Raw genomic sequence first — 21,694 nt, forward strand, 5'->3', positions numbered from 1 at the left:
GAAACCTGACATTCAGGAGTAAGGCACTGGCTCCCCCCTGCCGGGCAGCAGTTTCAACAGTGAATAGTTCAGCATGGTTCCATTCAAAATCTGTCCCTGACCAGCTCTAGGAGGCCAGCCCTTCTCCCTCTGCCAGGAAGGCTACATACACTAGGACCCATTCTCTCCATCTTTAGATGGAAGCAGTCAAATCCTGAATCAAAATCGTCACAGGCCTCTTAGTCTGCCACCAACTTAAGGGAACCCCAAAGATGAAAAGTCCCCACCTTACAAATCCCAGAGGGTCTGCTCTGTCTCTTGGTTTCCCTAGAGATTATTTCAGCAATGAATATCCCTTGGGCATCCAAATTCTAACTCTCTCTTCACCTGAAGCTTGGTTCCTATGAAACAGGAAGATGCCTAACCCGTAGACTGAGATGTGACGCTCTTGTACTTACCGTCTGGGACTGTCCCATAGGCCCTAGTAACAGGGCCTAACTCCCGCATGAAACTCTGGAAACAGTCCTTACAGAGCAGGTGTTGGCACGGGAGCAGCCGAGAGCCCTCATCCCGTAGGTCCCGTTGGCACAGACAGCAGGTCTGTGCCACAGCCTCCACGAACACATCTGTGGAGCAGAATGACTGCCTTGGAAAGCTCACACCCAGGCATGGGTCCATGTCCGCGCCTGTGTCTGGGGCTTTGCCTTTTCCACTGACATCCTCAGGGGTGAAGCAGCGTGCAGAGCGAGCAAGTTCCACTCCCTACAAGTGAAGCACACAGCAGAGGGGTTTATTCTTTGGGACAGAAGTTCCTGGACAAGAAAGGAAAGCCTCAGAGATCCATGACCCACAGCCTTAACTCTGCATTTAAGCCTACAAAGGGCCGAGCATCTTCACTGTAAAAACAAATCCCAGGGGGGTTTGCTAGGTTCTGTGTGTCTAACACGTTTTGATGGGCTTTTAAAGTGCCCCAAACTACCTGTGCCTCTCTTTACTGGTGGGCAAGGGTGATCCAAGTTTACTTTTGGAAAAGGGTTGAAAATGTACTAAGTGCCAAGTCTATATGGTCATATCAATCCTCACAACTACCCTTGGAAGTAGAGATTATGACACTTTCACAAATTAAATCAGAAGGTCCAGGCTGTGGAAAATGAGGCTCTCAGAAGCAGGATAATGCACAAAGACAGAAAGTGGTGGAGTTCACATTCAAACACAGATCACCACACTCTGAACTGTTGGAAGTTCTCAGGCTGAGATCCTTAGACACATTTTCATGAGTTCTAATAATCTTTTTTAATATTTTTATTTTTTCAAGTGTGTGTGTGTGTGTGTGTGTGTGTGTGTGTGTGTGTGTGTGTGTGTGTGTGAATGAGTGTGTGTGTACTTGTATATGCACATAAATGCAGTTACCTGCCAAGGCCAGAAGAGGACAACAGATTCCCTGGAGTTGGAGTTACATACAGTTAAAAGCTGCCTGATGTGGTGCTGGGAAGCAAACCCTGGGACCTCTGTAAGAGCCATCTCTCCAGCCCCGTTTTTGTTTTTGTTTTGTTTTGTTTTTAAGGTTTTTAAATTTTTTTTTGTGTGTGTATAGGTATTTTGTCTGCATGTATGTCTATGCACTAGATGTATGCCTAGTGCCCAAAGAAACCAGAAGATGGTGTCAAATCCCCTGGGACTGAAGTTACAAAGGGTTATAAGCTGCCATGTGGGTGCTGGGAAATGAACCCAGGCCCTCTGGAAGAGCAGCCAGTGATCTCCACCAATGAGCCATCTCTCTGGCCCTCTAACAATTTGTTTAATTTCTGTTTCTCTCTAATAGCGGTGTTTTTTAAAGGTAAAGCTAAGGTCTACCCTAACATTTTAGGGGCACTATTGAACTTAAGATCCAGCTCACACCAGTTTTATTTATCTGAGATTAATGAGGAGAGGTGCAGACATGCCAAGGATGCAGTCTTGCCACATGGAGTTTAAATGACACTGTAGGACATTATATTATTGTGTGTTTACCAAACTTAGCCACACAAGTGACTAGCATGTTTAAATCGCATTGGTAAATCTAGTTTAACGAAAACTTCATCTGGATATGCAATTAATATTGCTAATCTGGCTGTATGAGTTTTGTAGGTTTTATCATGTTTGAAGACTGGTTCAATAATCACAGAAGAGCTATGACCAAAAGGAGCTTGTGTCGACTTTTATATTTGTAATTAATAATTATTTCATCCACTCTGGCTGGGGCTCTGCAATTGTGCAAGTCTGGATTTTTAAGAGCCAAGTCCACTGAGGAAGAAGGGTGACAAGATTGTGGAGGCCAGGCCTCTCGGGTCCAGGAAGAGAGAGATGTGGTGGGGGTCACTGCGAACACCAATAATCTACGTAAGGCAAGGAAATCCGGTTCAACAAGCCTGGACCACAAGACTTAGTAGCTGGTGTTGGTTCAAACGTTTAGAGTCTGACTCTCGGCAGTTTAATGTTAGGCATATTTCAGTACAGTGCAACTTGGAAAAAGTTCTCTGGTATAACACAATCCCCTGTGCACAAGGAGGCATGATTTCATCGAAACTCAAAGTACACGTGTTATCTTCAGGGCCTAGGGGGAGGATCTGGTGTGGTCTCGGTCATACAGATAGAGCAAGGGTCACCTAGACTATTGAGTGCCTCTGGTCCTGCTTGTGGAAGCTTGGGAGAACCCCTAGTCACATTGATAGTACAAGGATTACCTAGGCTATTGTGTACTTCCATTCCCAGCCTTCTGGGTGGAAAAGAGATTATACTTCTTTTCCCTTGAAAAGACAACCCCAAGTGTTTAACATTCCTGATTTCCCTAGTGCTATCTGCGAGCACAAGGACCTTTGTGCTCCCAACAGGATGGATGTCACTTCCAGTTCTGTAGGCACTGTCAGGGTAGTTATTTCCTAAAAACAAGCAGAGCAGCTCCAGGAGAGGTGAATGGGTCTCCTAGGAAGTTTAAGTGTGTGGATGAGTTGATTATATTAGATCAGTGGTTCTCAAACTTTGTGGCTTGAAATAACTTTTATTTTTTATAGTGCCTTACTGCTCAGCCCTGGCTGGCCTAGCACTCACTATGTAGATCAAAACCTCGAACTCACAGAGGCCGCCTGCCTCTGCCCTCAGAGGGTTGGGATGTGCCACACATAAAGACAGACAGAGATAGAGACAAAGAGAGCGTGCATCAAACTGTGCAGAAGGATATAAAGAACATGTTGGTGGGAGAGGCATTGTAAGTTATAAAGTAGGTGCTAGGAAGCCATTGTAATTGTTGACAAGATTAGCACCATTAATGAGAAACTGCTCTGACAACAATGTGCCCTGAAGACAAGACTCCACCCATGAAAGGTTCCACCTTGTGAAGACGCAAATTCACTTGAAAAGAGAGAACCTGGACTGAGAAAGATGCAGAAGGGGTTTCCTGCCCAACACAACTGCCCAGGGAAGCCTTTGTTCAGGATCAGCACACAGAGGCACCAATGCAATTGTGGTTCAAGTTGGCTTAACTTGGCAGCTGTTGTTGTTGTTGCTCTTTTGGGGGGCCTATCACCCAGCTCCCAAATCAATCACACACGGAGGCTTATACTTATTTACTAATGCTCAGCCTTAGCTTGGCTTGTTTCTTGACAGCTTTCCTTAACTTTAAATTATCCCATCTACCTTTTGCCTCTGGGCTTTTCCCCATTCTCTTACTTCTGTAAATCTTACCCTTACTCTGAGGCTTGCTGTGTAGCTGGGTGGCTGGCCCCTGGAGTCCTCCCCCTTCTCTGGCTATGACTTCTTCTCCCAGATCTCTCCCTCTATATAGTCTCTCTGCCTGCCAGCCCCTCCTATTCTTTCTCCTGGCTTGCTATTGGCTGCTCAGCTCTTTATTAGACCATCAGATGATTTAGACAGGCACAGTAACACAGCTTCACAGAGTTAAACAAACGTAACATAAACAAAAGTAACGCACCTTAAAATAATATTCTACAGCAGGCAGTAGAACCTGGCAGCTCTGTCCATGTGTTACTGGTTTTGTAGTCATGCAGGATGCCAAAGTAGGGAGTTGAGACAGGTTTACTGAAGGACAGAGGGCAAGCAATGTGTGGCAGGACCAGAGCTCCTGGGAGGAAGCCCTGAGAGACCACTGCATGAAGCTGTAAAGGTGAAGCCTAATTTGCAATGGAAATCCAAGAATGTTGGTGATTCCCTGGGAGTTTGCCAAGGGAAGTCACAGGCACAGGCACGGAATGGAGAGGTCTATGTGCTATAGGCAGCAGAGCTGGAGGGACAAGACTACCCAAGTCCTCCGGAGCCAGGATGATTCCCACACAAGCTCTAGATACTGAACATGGAGCTGCAGAATGAGGAATTCGTCCTGCTGGATTTCAGCTTTGGTCTGACCGTTTCTTGGTATGTTCCATTTTTCCCTTTTGGGATGGAGATGTCTAGTCTGTGTTGTGTATATTGGAATTATAGAATACATCTTGTTTTGATTTTATAGAGGCTCGCTCATGTTAAGGATTTGTTCTGAATTTTAGCAGAGGTTTTGTTCTTTGGACTTCAAACAATGTTAAAGACTGAAGACTGTTAAAGACTATGGGAATATTTAGAGATGGAGTAAATGTTGCATTATGAGATGAAAATGAAATTTCAAATAATGTGGTTGGGGGATCAAGAGGACAGGTGTGGAACTGTTGTGGTTAAATTTCATTGCCCACTTGATGAGATTTAGAATTACCATGGAAACACATCTCTGTGTTGAGGGTGTTTTCAGAAAAGGTTGGCTGAGCAGAGATGACTTCCTAAACACGGGTCACACCATGCCATGGGCTGGGGTCCTGAACTGAATAAAAGAGACCGTGACCTGGGAATCTGACTCACCTCTCTGGTTCCTGACTACAGATGTAATGTGACCAATAATGCAAATGTTAACCCAGTAAAAAGATCACATTAGTATTGTTTTGAAAAACATTTGAACTTGTGAACCCCTAAAAGGGTCCCCTCAGGGTCTACAGATCACACTTGGAGAAATTGCTGTATCAGACCTCACATGATAGATAATCCTGGGCATTTGGGGAGATGGGCACCATCACCAGTGAGCACTTCACAAGTTGAGAAGAGAAGGCTGCTTCGTTCTTCTTCTCAACAGGCAAGTGAAGTACTTCCATGAGAGTGGAAGGTCAAAGGCACATCTAAGCAGGAAGTTTCTGATCTGAGGATGGGAAAAGTGAGATGAGCCCCCACATACCCCTTTCCTTGGTCCATTTGCTCCTGACCTGAGAGTGAAGGAGATACAGTTTGGAAGATTATACTTAAGCCAGGGACACCAAATTCCAGTTTCTGCAGGAAGCAAGAAGTCTTCCTATGTAAATTCTCACCTAAAAGAATTTGTTTCCAAGGCCGTATGGTGGTGGCACACGCCTTTAATCCCAGCACTCAGGAGGCAGAGCCAGGCAGATCTCTGTGAGTTCGAGGCCAGTCTGGTCTCAAAAGCGAGTTCTAGGAAAGGCACAAAGCTACACAGAGAAACCCTGTTTCAAAAAAACAAAACAAAACAAAAAAGAATTTGTGTCCATTGTTACCAAATCTTCATTTTTCTTTTTTCCTTTTGGTTTTTTGACCAGGATGGCCTCGAACTCACAGAGATCCACCTGTCTCTGCCTCCCGAGTGCTGGGATTAAAGGCATATGCACACAGGTGACTGTCATTTTTCAAAACACCAGAATCTAGGTGTTTACTTGCCCTTTAAGACAGAGGAGATGGCTCAGTGGGTAAAGTCATTGCTATGCAAGCATGAAGGCCGGAATTGAAATCTCCAGAATACATATAAAAGCTGGGCAGAGAGGTCTTGGCCCATAACCCCAGTGCTGGGAGGCAGAGCTGGGCAGAGCTGGGAGCTCACTGGCTAACTCAAAAAATGAGGTGGAGAAGCGACTGAGGAAACACACACACAGTCATACAGAGAAAGCAAATGTTAGCACCTATTTCAGTCATCTCCTATGAATGTAATCTGAAATACTAACACTATAAAAGGGTGTCTTAGTTTGGGTTTCTATTGCTGTGAAGACACCATGACCACAGCAACTCTTTTTTTTTTTTTTTTTTGGTTTTTCGAGACAGGGTTTCTCTGTGTAGCTTTGCGCCTTTCCTGGAGCTCACTTGGTAGCCCAGGCTGGCCTCGAACTCACAGAGATCCGCCTGGCTCTGCCTCCCGAGTGCTGGGATTAAAGGTGTGCGCCACCAACGCCCGGCATCACACAGCAACTCTTATAAAGGAAAATATTTAATTGAGGCTGGCTTAGTTTCAGAGCTTCAGTTCATTATCGTCATGGCGGGAAATATGGCAGCGTGCAGGCAGACATGGTGAGGAGCTGAGAGTTCCCCAGGCAACAGCAAGAGACTGTGTGCCACCCACCCTAGGCACTGAGATCTCAAACCCTGCCTCTACAGTGACACACTTCCTCCAACAAGGCCACACCTACTTCCACATGGCCACACCTTCTAGTAATGCAACTCCCTGGGCCAAGCATTCAAACACATGAGTTAGCAATCCTAGAGTGTGACCAGGTGAAAAGGAGTCTGGCAGGAGTACACCTCTAATGCCCTCTCTCTATCTCAGAGGTCCCATTTCTTCGCCAATAGCAGAAACTGGGGAACACACTGTGCTGGATGTAGTGGTGAAAGCCTTTAATTTCAGCACTTGGAGGCAGAGTCAGGGCAGCCTGGTCTTTACATGTGTTCCAGGCCAACCAGAGCTACCCAGTGAGACTACCTCTCAAAAAAACAAAACAACAACAAAGATCCAAGATACAGACACAAAGTTAAGTTTTAAAAGGATAAGAAAACACCACGACTCAAACAACGTTCAGCTTATGCCCTGTGCTTAGCCATGGAGAAACCTAAGCTAAATAAAAGCTCACCCAGATAGCGTAGAAGGAGGCGAAGCCTCGTACACAACACTACCTTGCCACAAACCACCTGCTTTTAACACCTCACCACGAGTGGTAAGGAAAAGAGTTACTGGGCATCTTTAACCTTCCAAGGGATGGCGTCGCAAACCACCCCACATCACTCTGGGCTGAGAACCCTGAAGATTGTTTGCTTGGGAAAATACGTTCAAGTTCTCAACAAAACATGGTGTTTATGTCAGTGGTAAAGTCAGTGAGAAACATTAGTGGGAATACACACTCTGCTAGCACACTGCAGAGCACACTGCATGATTGCTGTCTGTCTTAGAGACAGTTCTGCGGTCACAGTCCTAGAGCAAGACTTGGTCCTCTTTGTTCACTATTCTATCTTCCCCTGAGCACCTGGCATCTATGTATAGTGTCAGGACAGAGTACACACCCAATCAATACTTGTAAAACCAATGACTGAATGAATAATACTTCATTTTTTTTTCATTCAAAGATTAGAAAAACACATTCAAGGAGACCATGCCCTTTCTTCAATAGAATTCAGCTAGTGAAAACAGAGCAGGGAAATGAAACCACGCTTCTGTGTTCGCAGTAATTGAATCCTGTGAAATTAAATTAAAACCTAACTATTTAAGCCTCTCTTGTTTGGACTATTTGATAAACTGCTCTCTAAGATATGAGAATTCTCTTCACAGTTTACTATCGTGGATTTGAATGGCAGAGTTTTCTATCCCCGCTTCCAACAAGCTTGTAGGGATGTATTTGTCAGGTAGTACAATAAGATTTAAAAACAAACTCAGTTCAACATGGGAAGGAAAGGTGACTAGTAATCAGTAATCCTCAAATTGGCTTTTGTTTGGTTTTTGCCTTGTGCTTTAGAAAACTCCACCTGTTAAGCCTATGGATTTCCCCCTAAATACTATATATCCAAAACTACTGAAAGGGCAAACCAAAGCTCTGAGCATCAAGAAGTTGAAACAGAATTAGAAACTGTACATATTATTGGTGTACAAATTGGTACAATCCATCTAAAAAACAGCAACATAAAATCAATCCCAAATATGTTCATACCCTATAATCCAGTAATCTCTCTCCTGGGATTTTATTCTAGACAAGTTATTGGTCAAAAGAATAAAGTTCATTATACAAAATGTTCAGTGCAGCTTTGTCTCTAACAACAAATATAGTAAGAACCAAAACACAAAAACAAAATACACAAGAAAATAGCTTAGAACATTATAGCACACGCTGAAGGCAAATTCCTCTTCAGCTGTTGAAAACAAATCTGCAGGGCCGAGGTTGCAGCTCAGTGCTTATCTAGAATGCTCAAGGCACTGGGGCCAGTTCCTAGCACCAGGAGAAATAAGATGAACAAATCCTCCTTACTGGTCAATGGTACAGAAAACGTCAAGGAATTAAATAAAATGCAGACTACGAAAGGATTAACATAGGGTGGGTAGAGATGGCTTAGTGGTCAAGAGTGTCTGCTGTGAAAGCCTGAGGGCCGGAGTTTGACTCCCTAACACTCACAAATTAACAAAAGCTATAAATGGCCATGCATGCCTATAACCAAGTGTTGGGGGATGAAGATGCATGAATCCCAGGAGCTCAATGGCCAGCTAAGCCTAGCCAAAACTTCAAACTCCAGGTCCAGTAAAAGACCTGTCTCAAGAGACTATGGTGGAGAGCAAAAGAAGACACCTATAGGTAAACTACTCCTCTGACCTCCATGTATGTGGTATACACCCCTACTACACACATGCGCGCACGCGTGCACACACACACACACACACACACACACACACACACACACACACACACACGGAGTAACATACTGTGATCATCAACTCTGCAGGTTTTCATGTAACCATGACCTGAAAAATGATATAAAGCTTTGTGAGGTAGTATGATTTGAGATGTCTATACTTTTAAGAATTCTTTTTAATGTTATATTTTTCCTATTACATATACATTTTCAAACTCTTAAAACTGGACTTCCAAGTTTTTCTGTACTGCTCACATTAGAAAAAGAAGTGACAGACCCTGGCTCTCCCTACTTTGAATTAATAGTAGTCTCAGTATCTCTCTCTCTCTCTCTCTCTCTCTCTCTCTCTCTCTCCTCATGATGTAGCCTTGACTGGCCCTGAAGGGATCCTCATGTCTTTGCCTCCCCAGTACTGGGACTAACTGTGGTATATGCCAGGCTAGTAGTCTCTTTTTAAAATGACAACAACATATTCTTTCAAAATGTCCAATTAAAGATGAAAAAAGACAAGGCTTGGGGCTGTAAAGATGCTTCAGTGCTTAAGAGAATGGGCTGCTCTTCCAGAGGACCAGGGTTCAGTTCCAGTTGCTCACAACCACCTGGAACTCCAGTTCCAGGGAAATCCAGTGTCTCCATTTGGCCTCAGCAGATACCTGCACACATCATCTACTCACACAGACAATCATACATACACATAAATAAAAACAGATCTAACAAAAGACATCTTGTTCAGAGACAATAGGTCTGAAGTGTTCATACTTCGAAGAAGAACAGCTGCTGTCTGAAATACAAAGGAAAATCAGGAACCCAGAGAGGTGACAAAGAGAAAGAAGCTACCGGGGCACTCCTTCAGATGACAGTATGTCCCCAAGACCACGTGGAGAGAGGTCTGAGAGTTACCTGGCTCACCAGGTGACTGCTGCCTGGCGTCATCTCCCTTCGCTTCATTTCACAAGTATTTTCTGAGCCCTGACCCTCTCAAGTAGCTCGAATGCCTGCGATGTCACAAGGCTGTACTGTACTTCATAGAATTGTCACAAAGGGCAATTCTCATGGGTCACATTCAAGGTCATGTCCCATCTTCCTGGTGGGGAGCGAGAGGTGACCTAGTATCTTAACATCTGGCTGCTATTCAACTTTGCAGATACAGAACTGAGCCTTTCCCGTTTGTCACAGCTGGTAAACCTGAAGCTGACTTTGCTGAACAAGCTCAGGAGCCATGAGTCAACCAGTCACCCTGTGAGGAAGAAAGGGATCTGTCTAGAAAAACCACAGCTGGACAAATTCCCAAAATACTCCCTCTAGAGAGCAAACTATCACTAAGATTATTAGGAGAGTACAGAAGCCAACAGTGAGCCCTAGACTCACTCAGGAGGGGTTCTGTTCAGCCAGGTGTCCCTAGGAGAGGATGCAGCTTCTCTATAACCAAAGAACTTGGCAAACTATTCAGAAACAGGATTCTATCTCTGCCCTTTGCCCTGACTTGAGCCTTGATCCAGGGCCCATTAAATTTCACTTGATGTTACTTTCCATTCCCAAGGCTCTTCCCAGCTTACCTCCATTGACAGGTCATTTTCCCAGTGGTAATTTCTACGTAATTTGGCTCTTGACTTGCACACTTATCAGACAGTGGAACGTCTCTTCTTAGATCTTGATCCCTGATCTCAAACCCCTTTCTGCTGGTTACAGGCAGTATATGATTAATGCCTGTGAGAGAGGGAGAGATGATCATAATGTTGTGAGGTCAGAAAGGCAGTGGTCACTGAGGTAAAAACAGGGGATCTGGAGAGAGAAAGGTTAAGTCTAGGCCCGGGCTCTGTCTCTTATCAACTATATAACCAATGACAAGTCATATAATTCTTCTGCGTCTTTTGTCTCATGCATACAATGAAGCTAGCAGTCCTGAATCCTGAGGCCAATACATTTTGTAAATTTCAAAGCACTCTGAAGATGTTGGGGCTAATACCATTGTGCCTGGAGTGCTACAGGAGATAGCAGAATCTTAGAGTACATGCATAAATCTCAGAACATGGGAAGTTGAGACTGGGAGATCCAAAGTTTAATTTTAGGGAAATTATGACTGGTACTGGAAAGCTAACTACCTAGGGTAGTTCTAAATACTTGTCTTTATACTCACATATAGGAACAGTCCTCAGCCCTCCTCAAGGAAACATTTCTTTTTTTTTTTGTTTTTCGAGACAGGGTTTCTCTGTGTAGCTTTGTGCCTGTCCTGGAACTCACTTTGGAGACCAGGCTGGCCTCGAACTCACAGAGATCCGCCTGCCTCTGCCTCCCGAGTGCTGGGATTAAAGGCGTGTGCCACCACCGCCCAGCTGGAAACATTTCTTTGAAACAGGCAAAGGAGACTGATCACAACCAATCAAAATGTAGAGTTGTGGAGTCCAGTTCCTCTGGCTACATCTGTAAAACAACTCCTATACCTACAGCTCAGGGACCACTGCAGACGAGGGACAGAAAGATTGTTAAGAGCCGGAGAGCAGAGGCTTTGCTGAGTGTTTCCCAAGAATGTCAGCTGTACCCATAAAGTCTCACCAATATGCCTGCCTAAACAGGAGCTGAACAAGGACAACAGATGTGCTATAATAGTCCAAGTGAGAAAGTTATAGGTCATCATGCCTGTCAAGCCTTTTAAGAGTGTAATTCCAGAAACCAGGAGGCCCAAGCAGGCCAGCCTTGGCTACACAGTAAGACCCTGTCTCAAAACGAGCAAATAAAAAATAATCTTGAGGAAATGGTGTAGCTAAAGTCAAACTGCCTAGATTGTAATGTATTAAACAGTAGACAAGAGCCAGGTGGTGGTGGGTACACGCCTTTAATCCCAGCACTCGGGAGGCAGAGGCAGAGGCAGGCAGACCTCTCTCTCTGAGCTCCAGACCAGCCTGTCTACAAAGTGAGTTCCAGGACAGTCAGGGCTACACAATGAAACCCTGTCTCAAAAAACAAACAAAAGGCACACACACTCACACCAAACAAACCAACAACAACAACACTGAAGAAGCCAGCAAATGGACAAGATTTCCATTGCATGCTCTGCTTTTGAAGAGCGTGTTTTAAAAAAGGAAAAGGAAAGGGTCCTAATAGGGAATATTCTTTTTTTTTTTTTCTTGGTTTTTCGAGACAGGGTTTCTCTGTGTAGTTTTGGTCCCTGTCCTGGAACTCGCTCTGTAGTCCAGGCTGGCCTTGAACACAGAGATCCACCTGCCTCTGCCTCCCGAGTGCTGGGATTAAAGGCGTGTGCCACCACCGCCCGGCTAGAATATTCTTTAACAGATCAAGAAAAAAAATAATAATAAAATTAACGGACTTAAGGGATAGGATCTTGGGTACACTCAGGGCATTTGGGGGCACTTAGTAAACCTACTACACGCTAGGAACTCATGTATTTAAAGAGGAAAAACAAACAAAAACGGCCAGTCCTTGAACCCTTAAAGGATTTGGGTTCAATTGGGAAGACAAATGTAACTTGGTAAGAGAGTTACATGCGCCGGGTGGTGGTGGCGGCGGCGGCGCACGCCTTTAATCCCAGAGGCAGGTGGATCTCTGTGAGTTCGAGGACAGCCTGGTCTACAGAGTGAGTTCCAGGACAGGCTCCAAAGCTACACAGAGGAACCCTGTCTCGGAAAAAAAGAGTGTGTGTGTTACATGCAAGATTGTGTGGTGGTTCAAGGAACCAACCAGCAAAACAGGTCTGAGAAGACCCACACCGGAACTGCTTGCATCAGGAGCACACTGAGCTGGGAACCTCGGGTCCAAGTGACTAGGAGTGTAGCGGCCAGGTTCTGAAGTTAAATGTGGTGTTTATGTTTCACAGCGGCCAGGAGTCAGCAACCAACAAAACCCGAAAAGAACAAGGTCATTGAACACGCCGGCCCCGTGGCGCCGCTCGCTCCGAAGGCTCCGAGGTCGGGGTGACGGCAGCCACCATGCCACCCCGCCCTCCCATATGAAAAAGAAGCGGCGAGCGGGCGGGCGGCGGAAGCCGGTGACGTCAAGCCCCGCCCGAGACCCGCCTCCTGGCCGGAAATGAGGTATCGGTTCCGCCCCTACGCCTGCTACCTCGCGAGACTTCGCGGCTGCCTCCCTCTTTCCGTTCTGCTGCCGCCATGGTAGGTCTTCCTTTCTTGGCCTCCGCGTCCTCGCGGCGGTTCGGAGCTCTACCTCCCCTATCTCTCAGCTGCTTGCCCCGATCTTAGCGCGTCTTCGTAGCAGCGCGCAGCCTGCGGGGCGGGATGGCACGCGTGGGTCTGGGGCGAGGAGCCTGGGGCCGCGTGTTCCAGCCGGGGTTCGGATCGCTGAGGCCCGCGGGCCTGGGCGTCCGGGCGCTGCCCCAGTCGGTAACCTCAACCTTGCTGGATGCTCCAGAAGGCAAGTCCTTGATCGCAGGCACAGTAAAGGCAGCAGGCGTTGCTCACCCCTGACTCCCCTTTCCAAAGGCCTAACAACTGCACTGTTTTCCCCATACAGCCATCCAGACTGAGGAAGACCCGGAAACTCCGGGGCCACGTGAGCCACGGCCACGGCCGCATCGGTAAGTGGGCCTCCTCTCATGGCAGGCCTTTGAGCTGTTTTTTGGGTACTTACTTGGGAAATGAACAGCAGTGAGTCGAGGGAAACATTTGTTGCCTGTCAGATTGAACAGCAGCTTCCCTCTTTGAAGATCCTCGAATCCAGTTTAAGACAGTTTTATGTTGGTAGTGGAGTGAAACTAAACAGAGCGCTGTGATGGTGGAATGCCCAAAAGGCTTATTTTATCCTCGAGGCTTGGGCAATCATGCTTAAGAATGGGTTGTAGACTGAACAAAAAAAGGGCAGGGACACGTGACCATGTAGAGACGGCTGATAGCCATGTAGCTTTGCATGCCTGCAGGTAAACACCGCAAGCACCCAGGAGGCCGCGGTAATGCTGGAGGCATGCATCACCACAGGATCAACTTCGACAAATAGTGAGTGTTTCTTGGAGGTGGGTTTTAACTGGCAGCGGCGGCTTTGGAGGTAGGGGCAGAAGGGATGACCTGGAACACCTTCCCAGCGGAAGTCGGTTTCTTGACGTTGGTTATTGCCAGCTTTAGCAATTAAACGCTTAATTTGAACTGAGTCTGTCCGAGGCTAGAGTCACGCTCAGGTATTGTTGTTGCCTTAGTGTGCTAGAGCCCTCGAAGAAGAACTACTGACCTTATTCACTGGCTGTGGACTTTCTGGCACAGTCAGTCACCAGGTTAGTGACATGCATCAGATTCGAGGTTAGGTTGGCTTTTATCCAGCCATTAGAGGATGCCCTTTAGGTAACCTCTTAAGGGATGCTAGTAAATGATATGACTTCTTCAGGGACTTACGATTTAGCTAAAAGTTGGTATCAGGTGTCTGCTATGTCAAAGTTTACAACAGGGAAAATTTACACTGGAATGGGATGAGATAACTACTAAGATCAGCTTGCTTGGAGTGAGGCTCTGAAGATGGTTGCTCTCCCTTCCCAGTCATCCAGGTTACTTTGGGAAAGTTGGTATGAGACATTACCATTTAAAGAGGAACCAGAGCTTCTGTCCGACTGTCAACCTGGATAAATTGTGGACACTGGTCAGTGAGCAGACACGCGTCAATGCTGCAAAGAACAAGACTGGAGCTGCTCCCATCATTGATGTTGTGCGATCGGTGAGGGAATTTTATCCACCTTGTCTCCTCTGGGGTCAAACTTATTTGGCCATTACCGATTAGAGAATCCACATTTTAGTAGAACTGTTGCAGGGAATTGAATTGGTCCCAAATAGAACTCTTCCCCTTCCCTTTGATCCCCACATGTGGATTGTGAGTTCAGAGAACACACCCATCAAGTATTTGCTTTCATTTCTAACAAAAATATTAGAGTATTGCTTTCAGCAAATAAGTTTCAGTACAGTTATGCTGATCCTACTAGGTTTTGTTTTAACTTGGTTGGTTCAGAATGGTCTTAAGGTACAGCTTGGCCTTTGCAGTTTAACTAAGTCCCAGTGTTAATTCAAGGCCCAATATTGTCTATAAAAAGAATGTGCCCCCCCCCCCTTATTGCTTAAGTGCAGAGACCCAAATCATAGGCTGCTGGTAACTAATTCAATTCCCAGCCTATTTAGTGATCCACATTTAGTAGATGTAACTGGTAGGGATTGGAGAAGTATTTATTTGGCCGAGACTAGAGTCACATCCTGACATGGTGCTTGTCCTGGTGTGCTAGAGTTCTCGAAGAGAATCTGCTGGTCTTGATTCACTGGTAGGGGTCTTCAGTGTCCCTGTTAGTGCCCAGATCAGAAACATGTCCTACCAGGGGCCACGCATGACAATGCATGTTTTAATTCCAGCATTATGTAAATGTGTTGGTGGATCTCTGAGGCCATTGTATATTAAGAATCTTTTTGTCTTTGTCTAGGGCTACTACAAAGTCCTGGGGAAGGGAAAGCTCCCTAAGCAGCCTGTCATCGTGAAAGCCAAGTTTTTCAGCAGAAGAGCTGAAGAGAAGATAAAGGGTGTTGGAGGTGCCTGTGTCCTGGTGGCTTGAAGCCACCCAGGGAGGTTAATTAAATGCTAACATTTTCCAAGTGGTCTGAGTGTAGGTTCTTCAGTTACATTTCTATACATCCTTGTCAGTATGCCGGGACCTGCCTAACAGGTCCTAGGAAGAGGTGAGGTATCATACAGTCACAGTGTGGTAGACATAAGTAGTCCAACCTCACAATCTCAAAACACAGGGGTGTGTGTACGTGTACGTGTGTACGCAAGTGGATTGGATCCCAGCAGGTGTAAATTCATTTGTCCCTATGTATGCTATATGGGTCTTGCTTTTCAAAGAATTGATAACATCATTACTTTCAGCCCAGAATGAATCACAAAGAAAAATCTTACCTGAGCGTGGCAGCACATTCCTTAATCCCAGCATTCTGGAGGCAGGTGGGTCTTTTGGTTTCAAGGCCAGCCTGCTCTGTAGAGCTCAGGATAGCCACATAATAGAAATAGCCTATCTCAAAAAGAAAATCCCAAGGACTAGAAATCAGGCTGGGTTAATTTTCTGAAAATCTGAAGTTCTGCTGTCTAGATTATTGCCAATAGTTTCCTGGTGCCGCCCCCCCCTTTATTTAAAGCTGCTACAATGGCTAGGTAGCTCAGGACTGGGCTACTAGGAGGCTTAGGGTAGGGCCAAGAAAAGAGGGTGGGAAGGAAGAGTTTAAGACTGCAATAGAAAAGCAATGGGATGGAACTTGATTACTGAGTGGAGTGGTGCTAACTGGACAGATTGGCATGGAGGACTTTGGGCTCCAATCTCAACTCTGGTATCTAGGGAGCATAATTACCTCCAAGTATGATATTCCTTTAGCTTTCATGGTTCCAGCTGCTTTTAAGTGTACACCCAGGATTTTGTCATTTTACAAAAGGGATCAAAGGCTAAAAATTCAGTCAATAAATGCTGTTTCAATTTCAACGCTTTAAAAAAAATAGCACTACACATTTCAGTTTAGTCTGGAAGGTGAAAGCTGTTCAGAAACAGAATACAACCTGTGCTAAGCATGAAGTTTTGAGTATGGTCTTGGTTTTATGGAATGGTGGTGACCAGACAAAAGGTACTCAGCAAAAATCTGAAGCTATGACTAATGTGAAGAACTGAGCTATTCAGCTTGTTGGCATACTTCTGAGGGGAATTGGCACTGCTGTCCATAATTTCTGTGGGGTACATGTAGAAGCTGGCACAGAGCTCCCATTGGTACACGTCTATTACCTAATGTCGGGGTCTTAACCAGGCCTCACCTTTTAAAAGTTTCGGGTATAGATGGTTTATGCTGTCATGCTATATATTTATAAGTCTAACTAGAGATAATGTTTAGTTTGCAGCATAGTTGGTAAAAGGCTGTCAGAACTGGCCAAATTAAAGTACATGTACTTTGCTGTTGGTACTAGTCCAAGAGCTGGAGGCGTCAAAGCCATCCATGCTGGAGATGTCCTCCTACAGAGGCAGGACCCAGAGCTCAGGCCCCATCACTCAACCACTGCAGCACTTTGCCCATCCTCCAGGAAGTGTTGCAAGTACCGTTTTCCTCTAGTTCAATAAGCTTCCTGCAGGCAGAAGGCAAGGGCTTACTTACTGTGTTGCATATGTGAAGTCTGAACTATCCAAAAGATGAAAGCACTTATGTTCAGAGTACTTTGGACTTAAAGAAGCAAAATTGTCTATACCTGTAAATCTTCTGGAATGTTAAACCAGTTCGGGGAGTAAAGGAGATAGTGTATGCCCAGGTGCATACTGCATATTAAGATACAAGTTGGGAGAGGAACTTGATAGGGAAAGGGTGTCAGAAGCTTATCAATGATGGACATAGGTTCTCTTGGTTTACAGAATAATTCAAGTCTAAGAGCATAAAAACCACTAACAGTGATGGTGTATGTCACCCCTAGTAAGAATGTGTTAAAGGGGTATGTGTATGATGGGGTGCATATGCATGTGGAAGTCAGGACAATTTTATAGTCGAGTTCTTCCACGTGCACATGAGTTCCTAGAATTAACTCCTCAGGATTGCCTAGGGAGAGCATTTTTCTTGCTAGGCAATCTGGCCAGCCCATCTTAACTTTTTCTACTTTTAAGTCACTATTTGTGTAACTCATTTGAGGGTACAGAGTAGGCTATATAAGGGTAATTTTTAACAAAAATGTTCTACTTTCATAGAGCAATGTGAACCAAAGTTTGAATACTGTTTTCTAAATTCCTTCAAAACAGGAAGAGGAGGGCAGCTTTAAAACTTAAAAAAAAAAAAGGCGAACAGTAGGAGGGAAGCTGACCTGGCTGCCACCAGTTCCATGCCCTGGGTTCCCACAGAGTTGACAGCCCTTAGAAGTTTTTCTGTGTAGTTTTGTTCCCTGCCCTGGATCTCGCTCTAGACCAGACTGGCCTTGAACTCAAGAGACCCACTGGTTATGCCTCCCGAGTGCTGGGATTAAAGGTGTGGGCCACTCCTGCCAGGCCAGAAGTTGTCTTCTGACATGCACACCAGCTAGAGCATGCGCCTCACCCCCACAACAAAACAATGGAATTGAAAGCCTGGTCAAGAGAAAGCAATGATCGAGTTAGCTGGTCAAGTGCTTACACAATGTGCAGGGCTGTGAGCTCCACATGTTTTTATTTTTTCTGAGACAGCATTTCTCTGGGCTGGCCCTGAACTTTGCCTGCCTTTTTCCTGAGTGCTGGGATTTTAAAGGTGAGTGCCACCACCACCTGGAGTTCTACATTTTTAAAAAAGTTAAAAGACATGGAAATATGAAGTAGAAATACTTTAGCCTCTGAAAATATACTAAGACTGTTAGCTTGCTGTAAAAGACTATCCTTCCTTGGGAGGGAGGGAGGGAGGGAGGGAGGGAGGGAGGGAGGGAGGGGTCACAGGCATTGGCAGAATGGTCACTAAGGTATACCCTAGAAAATTATCTTACCATAGTGAAGGTCATACCTGAAGACAGGGACCTAAGGTTAGAATGTACCACATGCAGTATAAGGGAGAGCAGGTAAAGCTAGAATTTTTTGGGCTGGAGAGATGGCTCAGAGGTTAAGAGCACTGACTGATCTTCCAGAGGAACCACATGGTGACTCAGAACCATCTATAGTGAGATCTGCTTCCCTCTTCTGGCCTGCAGGCTGAACATACATAATTTTTTTTTAGGCTAGAATATTTCTTACTGCAATGATAATCTAAAAGCTAGGTCCTACCCTGTCCACATGGTAAACCTTTATTTTTTCTCATTTGAGTCAGCTTTAAATTTCTGGAATTCCTCTTGAGTCTTTTGGCAAGGATCTGTAACTTGAACAATGCGGGGGATTGTACCTAGCAAGTACCTTTATCACTAAACTATACTTTAATCTGTTGTGTGATACTAAAATTTGATTTGAATCAGGGTGGTGCTAGCTACTAACTGACTAAAATTAACTAGAGAGGTTTTAAGGACAGATAGTAGTAGGACAGAGCTTAGAGAAGGTCTCTGCTCTTTTGGGTGGAGGAACATTGGGGGTGTGTGTGTCACAAGTTGCTCTGCTTCCGCTTCTCTGATCATTCAGATTCTTACCCTGATATCTGACTCCCCAGTTTTAGTTAATAATTAGTAAATGCATCATTGATCCTCAATACATTTTCTTACAAATCATAGTTTCTAAAGAGTCTACAGTTATCAGAGCATGGTTATTCAATTAACAAAACAGAACATTGCAAATAGCTAGTAGTGCAAACTACTCTGCATTTTAGAAAGTGACATACATTGCAGGAGACAGGGCCACAGGCCTCTCCCCAAACCCCACTATTGATCTTGAGATGGTCTCATGTAGCGTGGGCTAGCTTTTAATTCATTATATGCCCAAGAATTCATCACAGGTATATGTCAGCATGCCTGGCTAGCCAACAGCCTTAATTCAATAAAGACAGTTGTACATGGTGTTGTGCATGGTTATGATTAAGTTTTGAAATCAAGTTTCTCCACTATTTATGTAAAAAGCCAGATGTGCTATGTCTATAATCCCAGTACTGGGGAGGTAGACACAGGGAGTATAAGTCATGTTAGCTATGAGTTTCATGTGATAGTAAAATGTTGCTGTTAAAAGTTGGATTTGAGCTGGGTGGTAGTGGTGAGTTTGATACCAGTGTGGTCTACAGAGTGAGTTCCAGGACAGTTTAGGTTGTTAACACAGGAAAATCCTGTCTCAGAAAAGAAAAAAAAAGACAGCCTGGTTTACAGAGTAAGTTCCAGGACAGGCTCCAAAGCTACAGAGAAACCCTGTCTCAAAAAGCCAAAAAAAAAGGAAGAAGAAGAAGAAGAAAAAAAAAAGAATTGGATCTGATAATCTGCTAGGATTGAGAATCCTTGAATTGGGGAATCCAGATTGTGTGTGAAATCAGAACCTGGAGATCCTTCAGTATGTTCCACCAGCCCCACACTAGGCTTGCTGCATGGTCCACCCCAAGCCATCAAGTACCAATATGGGATTTTCTGAATTTAGATGAGTGCTTCAGCTCTAGGTTATGTTTATCCTTGGAGGCCAGAAGGGCACTAGATCCTCTGGAGCTGGTTACAGATCCTTTTGAGCCAGCATGTGGGGGTTGAGATTTGAACCTGAATCCTCTGAAGAACAGCCAGTGCTCTTACCTGCTGAGTCATTGCTTCAGCCCTAAAATGCACTATATTTTAAAAATAAGTTTCAGAACTTAACAAGTTTACACCTCCAGTTTGCAGTCTGGTTATATAGTCTGGAGGTTCTTTGGGCACACAATCAAAGAGGGAGGAAATGGGAGTGGGGACAGGCAGACAGCAAACACACCTTTGGGGAACTGGGTGTTTTTCCTAAGGAATTCACTGTGTCAGGAAGCCCAGGCTGAGCTAACAGCTGAGGGCTAGAGGTGACTACACCCAACTGTGAATTTTCTGTATACTCTCTTGGCCTCATTTGGAAACCCACACTTGTGGCCACAATTTTCCCCTTTTTTTCTTGACAGAGAGCCAACTATGTAGGAGGCTTTTCAGAAGATAATTTTTGCCTTCTCAGAAGACAAACCCTCCACATACTTTCTAAGGCAAGTAGCAGGTTGTACCCATGGACAGGCTGGGGCCTGCACAGGCATCAGTGAAAAAGAAGTGAGGATGTAAAGAAACCACGATGGGATTGTCTCATTTAGACAGGTTAGGGTGCGAGGACAGGGAATGTTACAGCTCATACCCTGCCAAACCCAGTGTTATAACGTGTCTCTTAGGATTCAAGGTCTCTACAAAGGCCTTGATGGGTAGGAAACCTAAGTAAAGCCACTTTGTTCCCTAACCTGCCTGCTTTCCTTCCCCTTCCCTAGAATGTAGCTGAACTTTCTGTATGCATACTTAGGATGCTAATGGAAGAAACTTCAGAGTGACATGGAGGAGTCATTGGCAGTGGGTGAGGGTTGAATCCAAGCCCAGTGTTAGCAGTACTTGGGCTGCTAACTGTCCACTGTCAGGCTACCCAATAATGTCACTTAATTTTGATACCTAAGGGAAAAGAGCATTCTTTCCATCACTGGAAACACCCAAGTGAGCAGTGGGCTACCAAGAACGAAGCTGAAAGAACTGTGACAGATGTCTTCTACCTTAAGAACTCAAGTTCAGGGATGGCCAGTAACCCACATGAATTCAACCCCTCTACCAACTGCCCGACTCCCTGTATGATAGTGTAAGATCCAGATTTACCTGTTTTGGAGAGAACTCTAGATAATGAAACCAAAGAACACATGAGACTCTTGGGCACAAATGAATGTACAGTTTATTGCGAACATCTGTGGATGGTGGAAGGAAGAATGCCCTGTACCGCATCATGGCCACCACTGACTGGGAGCTGTGCTTCCCGTGACTTCACTGACCATGTCAGAAGGTGGAAGGAACAAGAGAGGACCAGGCCCAAGTACCTGGCTCTACATTGCAAGTAGGGGCAGAATGGTCCTTGCCTTTCAGAAACAGGCTTGGGGAATAGGAAACTACTAAGAAGATAGAAACTCTAGGATTAAAAAAACAAAACAAAATAGTCTTCTTGTACACAATTAAGCCAGCACCTGCTCTCCAGGCCTGAGACTGGCAGCAGGGGCCTCAGGCAGGCAGGCCAGAAGCCTTCAGGAAACATCAGTGGTTTGGCTGAGACAGTCAGCTGCACATACTTGGCCAGTCACCAGCACCCAGCAAGACTCCATCCATGCTCAGACAAGGCAGGAAAGCACCCGGCCCTTTGGGAATATACAAATATTTACCAGATTCTCTTTGCGTGTTACAAAAACAGTTAAGAAAGCTTACAGCAGATTATTTACAAACAGTATCCTGGGATATGGTGAAGGCAGAGGTGGACTGACTTGGAGGTGCCGTCTGTAGGGGCAGAGTGGTCACAACAGCCCATGGGGTCCCAGGCTAGGCCCTCTCCCCAGGCTCTGCAAAGCACTAAACTCTGCTACTGGGAAAGGCATTTAATTCTTCTTGTGGAGGAACTTCATCTTGTTGCCTGTGGGCCAGAGAG

The 21,694-nt window shown here is 45.2% G+C and overlaps 3 protein-coding genes and 2 non-coding genes across 35 annotated transcripts in view; 3 read left to right on the forward strand and 2 right to left on the reverse strand.

Moving 5' to 3' along the window:
* Trim66 (tripartite motif containing 66) overlaps window positions 1–12,638 on the reverse strand; it is a 65,492-nt gene extending 52,854 nt beyond the window's left edge. For 3 of the 11 annotated variants that reach the window (XM_076549993.1, XM_076550010.1, XM_006978565.4), the window contains exons 1-3: window positions 12,384–12,638; window positions 10,215–10,365; window positions 438–741 (exon numbers count right to left, since the gene is read on the reverse strand). In XM_076549993.1, the coding sequence (XP_076406108.1) occupies window positions 438–741; window positions 10,215–10,220 (310 nt within the window). In that variant the 5' untranslated portion in view covers window positions 10,221–10,365; window positions 12,384–12,638. Of the gene's footprint in view, window positions 1–437; window positions 742–3,946; window positions 4,160–9,558; window positions 9,896–10,214; window positions 10,366–12,383 lie in introns of those variants that run through there. The other 8 variants (XM_076549991.1, XM_076550023.1, XM_076550013.1 and 5 more) reach the window with 8 other exon arrangements.
* A 59-nt stretch (window positions 12,639–12,697) lies between these two features.
* On the forward strand, window positions 12,698–15,249 carry Rpl27a (ribosomal protein L27a). 3 transcript variants are annotated; one of them, XM_006978568.4, is made up of 5 exons: window positions 12,698–12,785; window positions 13,144–13,207; window positions 13,547–13,622; window positions 14,154–14,328; window positions 15,077–15,249. In XM_006978568.4, exons 1-5 carry the CDS (start codon window positions 12,783–12,785, stop codon window positions 15,203–15,205), a joined length of 447 nt encoding a protein of 148 aa, XP_006978630.1. In that variant the 5' UTR covers window positions 12,698–12,782; the 3' UTR covers window positions 15,206–15,249. The 3 variants fall into 3 exon arrangements, with proteins under 3 accessions (XP_006978630.1, XP_015852782.1, XP_042137637.1); XM_015997296.1 differs by lacking the exon at window positions 12,698–12,785 and adding an exon at window positions 13,018–13,044; XM_042281703.2 differs by lacking the exon at window positions 12,698–12,785 and having other exon boundaries at window positions 13,163–13,207; window positions 13,531–13,622.
* LOC121826999 (small nucleolar RNA SNORA3/SNORA45 family) lies at window positions 13,779–13,907 on the forward strand. The gene has a single exon (XR_006069148.1). It is a non-coding gene; the product is annotated as a small nucleolar RNA SNORA3/SNORA45 family (small nucleolar RNA).
* On the forward strand, window positions 14,836–14,966 carry LOC121826998 (small nucleolar RNA SNORA3/SNORA45 family). The gene has a single exon (XR_006069147.1). It is a non-coding gene; the product is annotated as a small nucleolar RNA SNORA3/SNORA45 family (small nucleolar RNA).
* A 5,682-nt stretch (window positions 15,250–20,931) lies between the features above and the next one.
* Dennd2b (DENN domain containing 2B) overlaps window positions 20,932–21,694 on the reverse strand; it is a 189,805-nt gene continuing 189,042 nt past the window's right edge. For all 19 annotated transcript variants that reach the window (XR_013048714.1, XM_076563433.1, XM_076563434.1 and 16 more), the window contains one exon: window positions 20,932–21,679. Coding sequence is in view for 18 of the 19 variants with exons in the window: in XM_076563433.1 (XP_076419548.1) it covers window positions 21,645–21,679 (35 nt within the window). In the remaining variant the exon portion in view is untranslated. The remainder of the gene's footprint in view (window positions 21,680–21,694) is intronic.

The sequence above is a fragment of the Peromyscus maniculatus genome, chromosome 1 (assembly GCF_049852395.1).
Source record: "Peromyscus maniculatus bairdii isolate BWxNUB_F1_BW_parent chromosome 1, HU_Pman_BW_mat_3.1, whole genome shotgun sequence".
NCBI classification, from domain to species: Eukaryota; Metazoa; Chordata; class Mammalia; order Rodentia; family Cricetidae; genus Peromyscus; species Peromyscus maniculatus.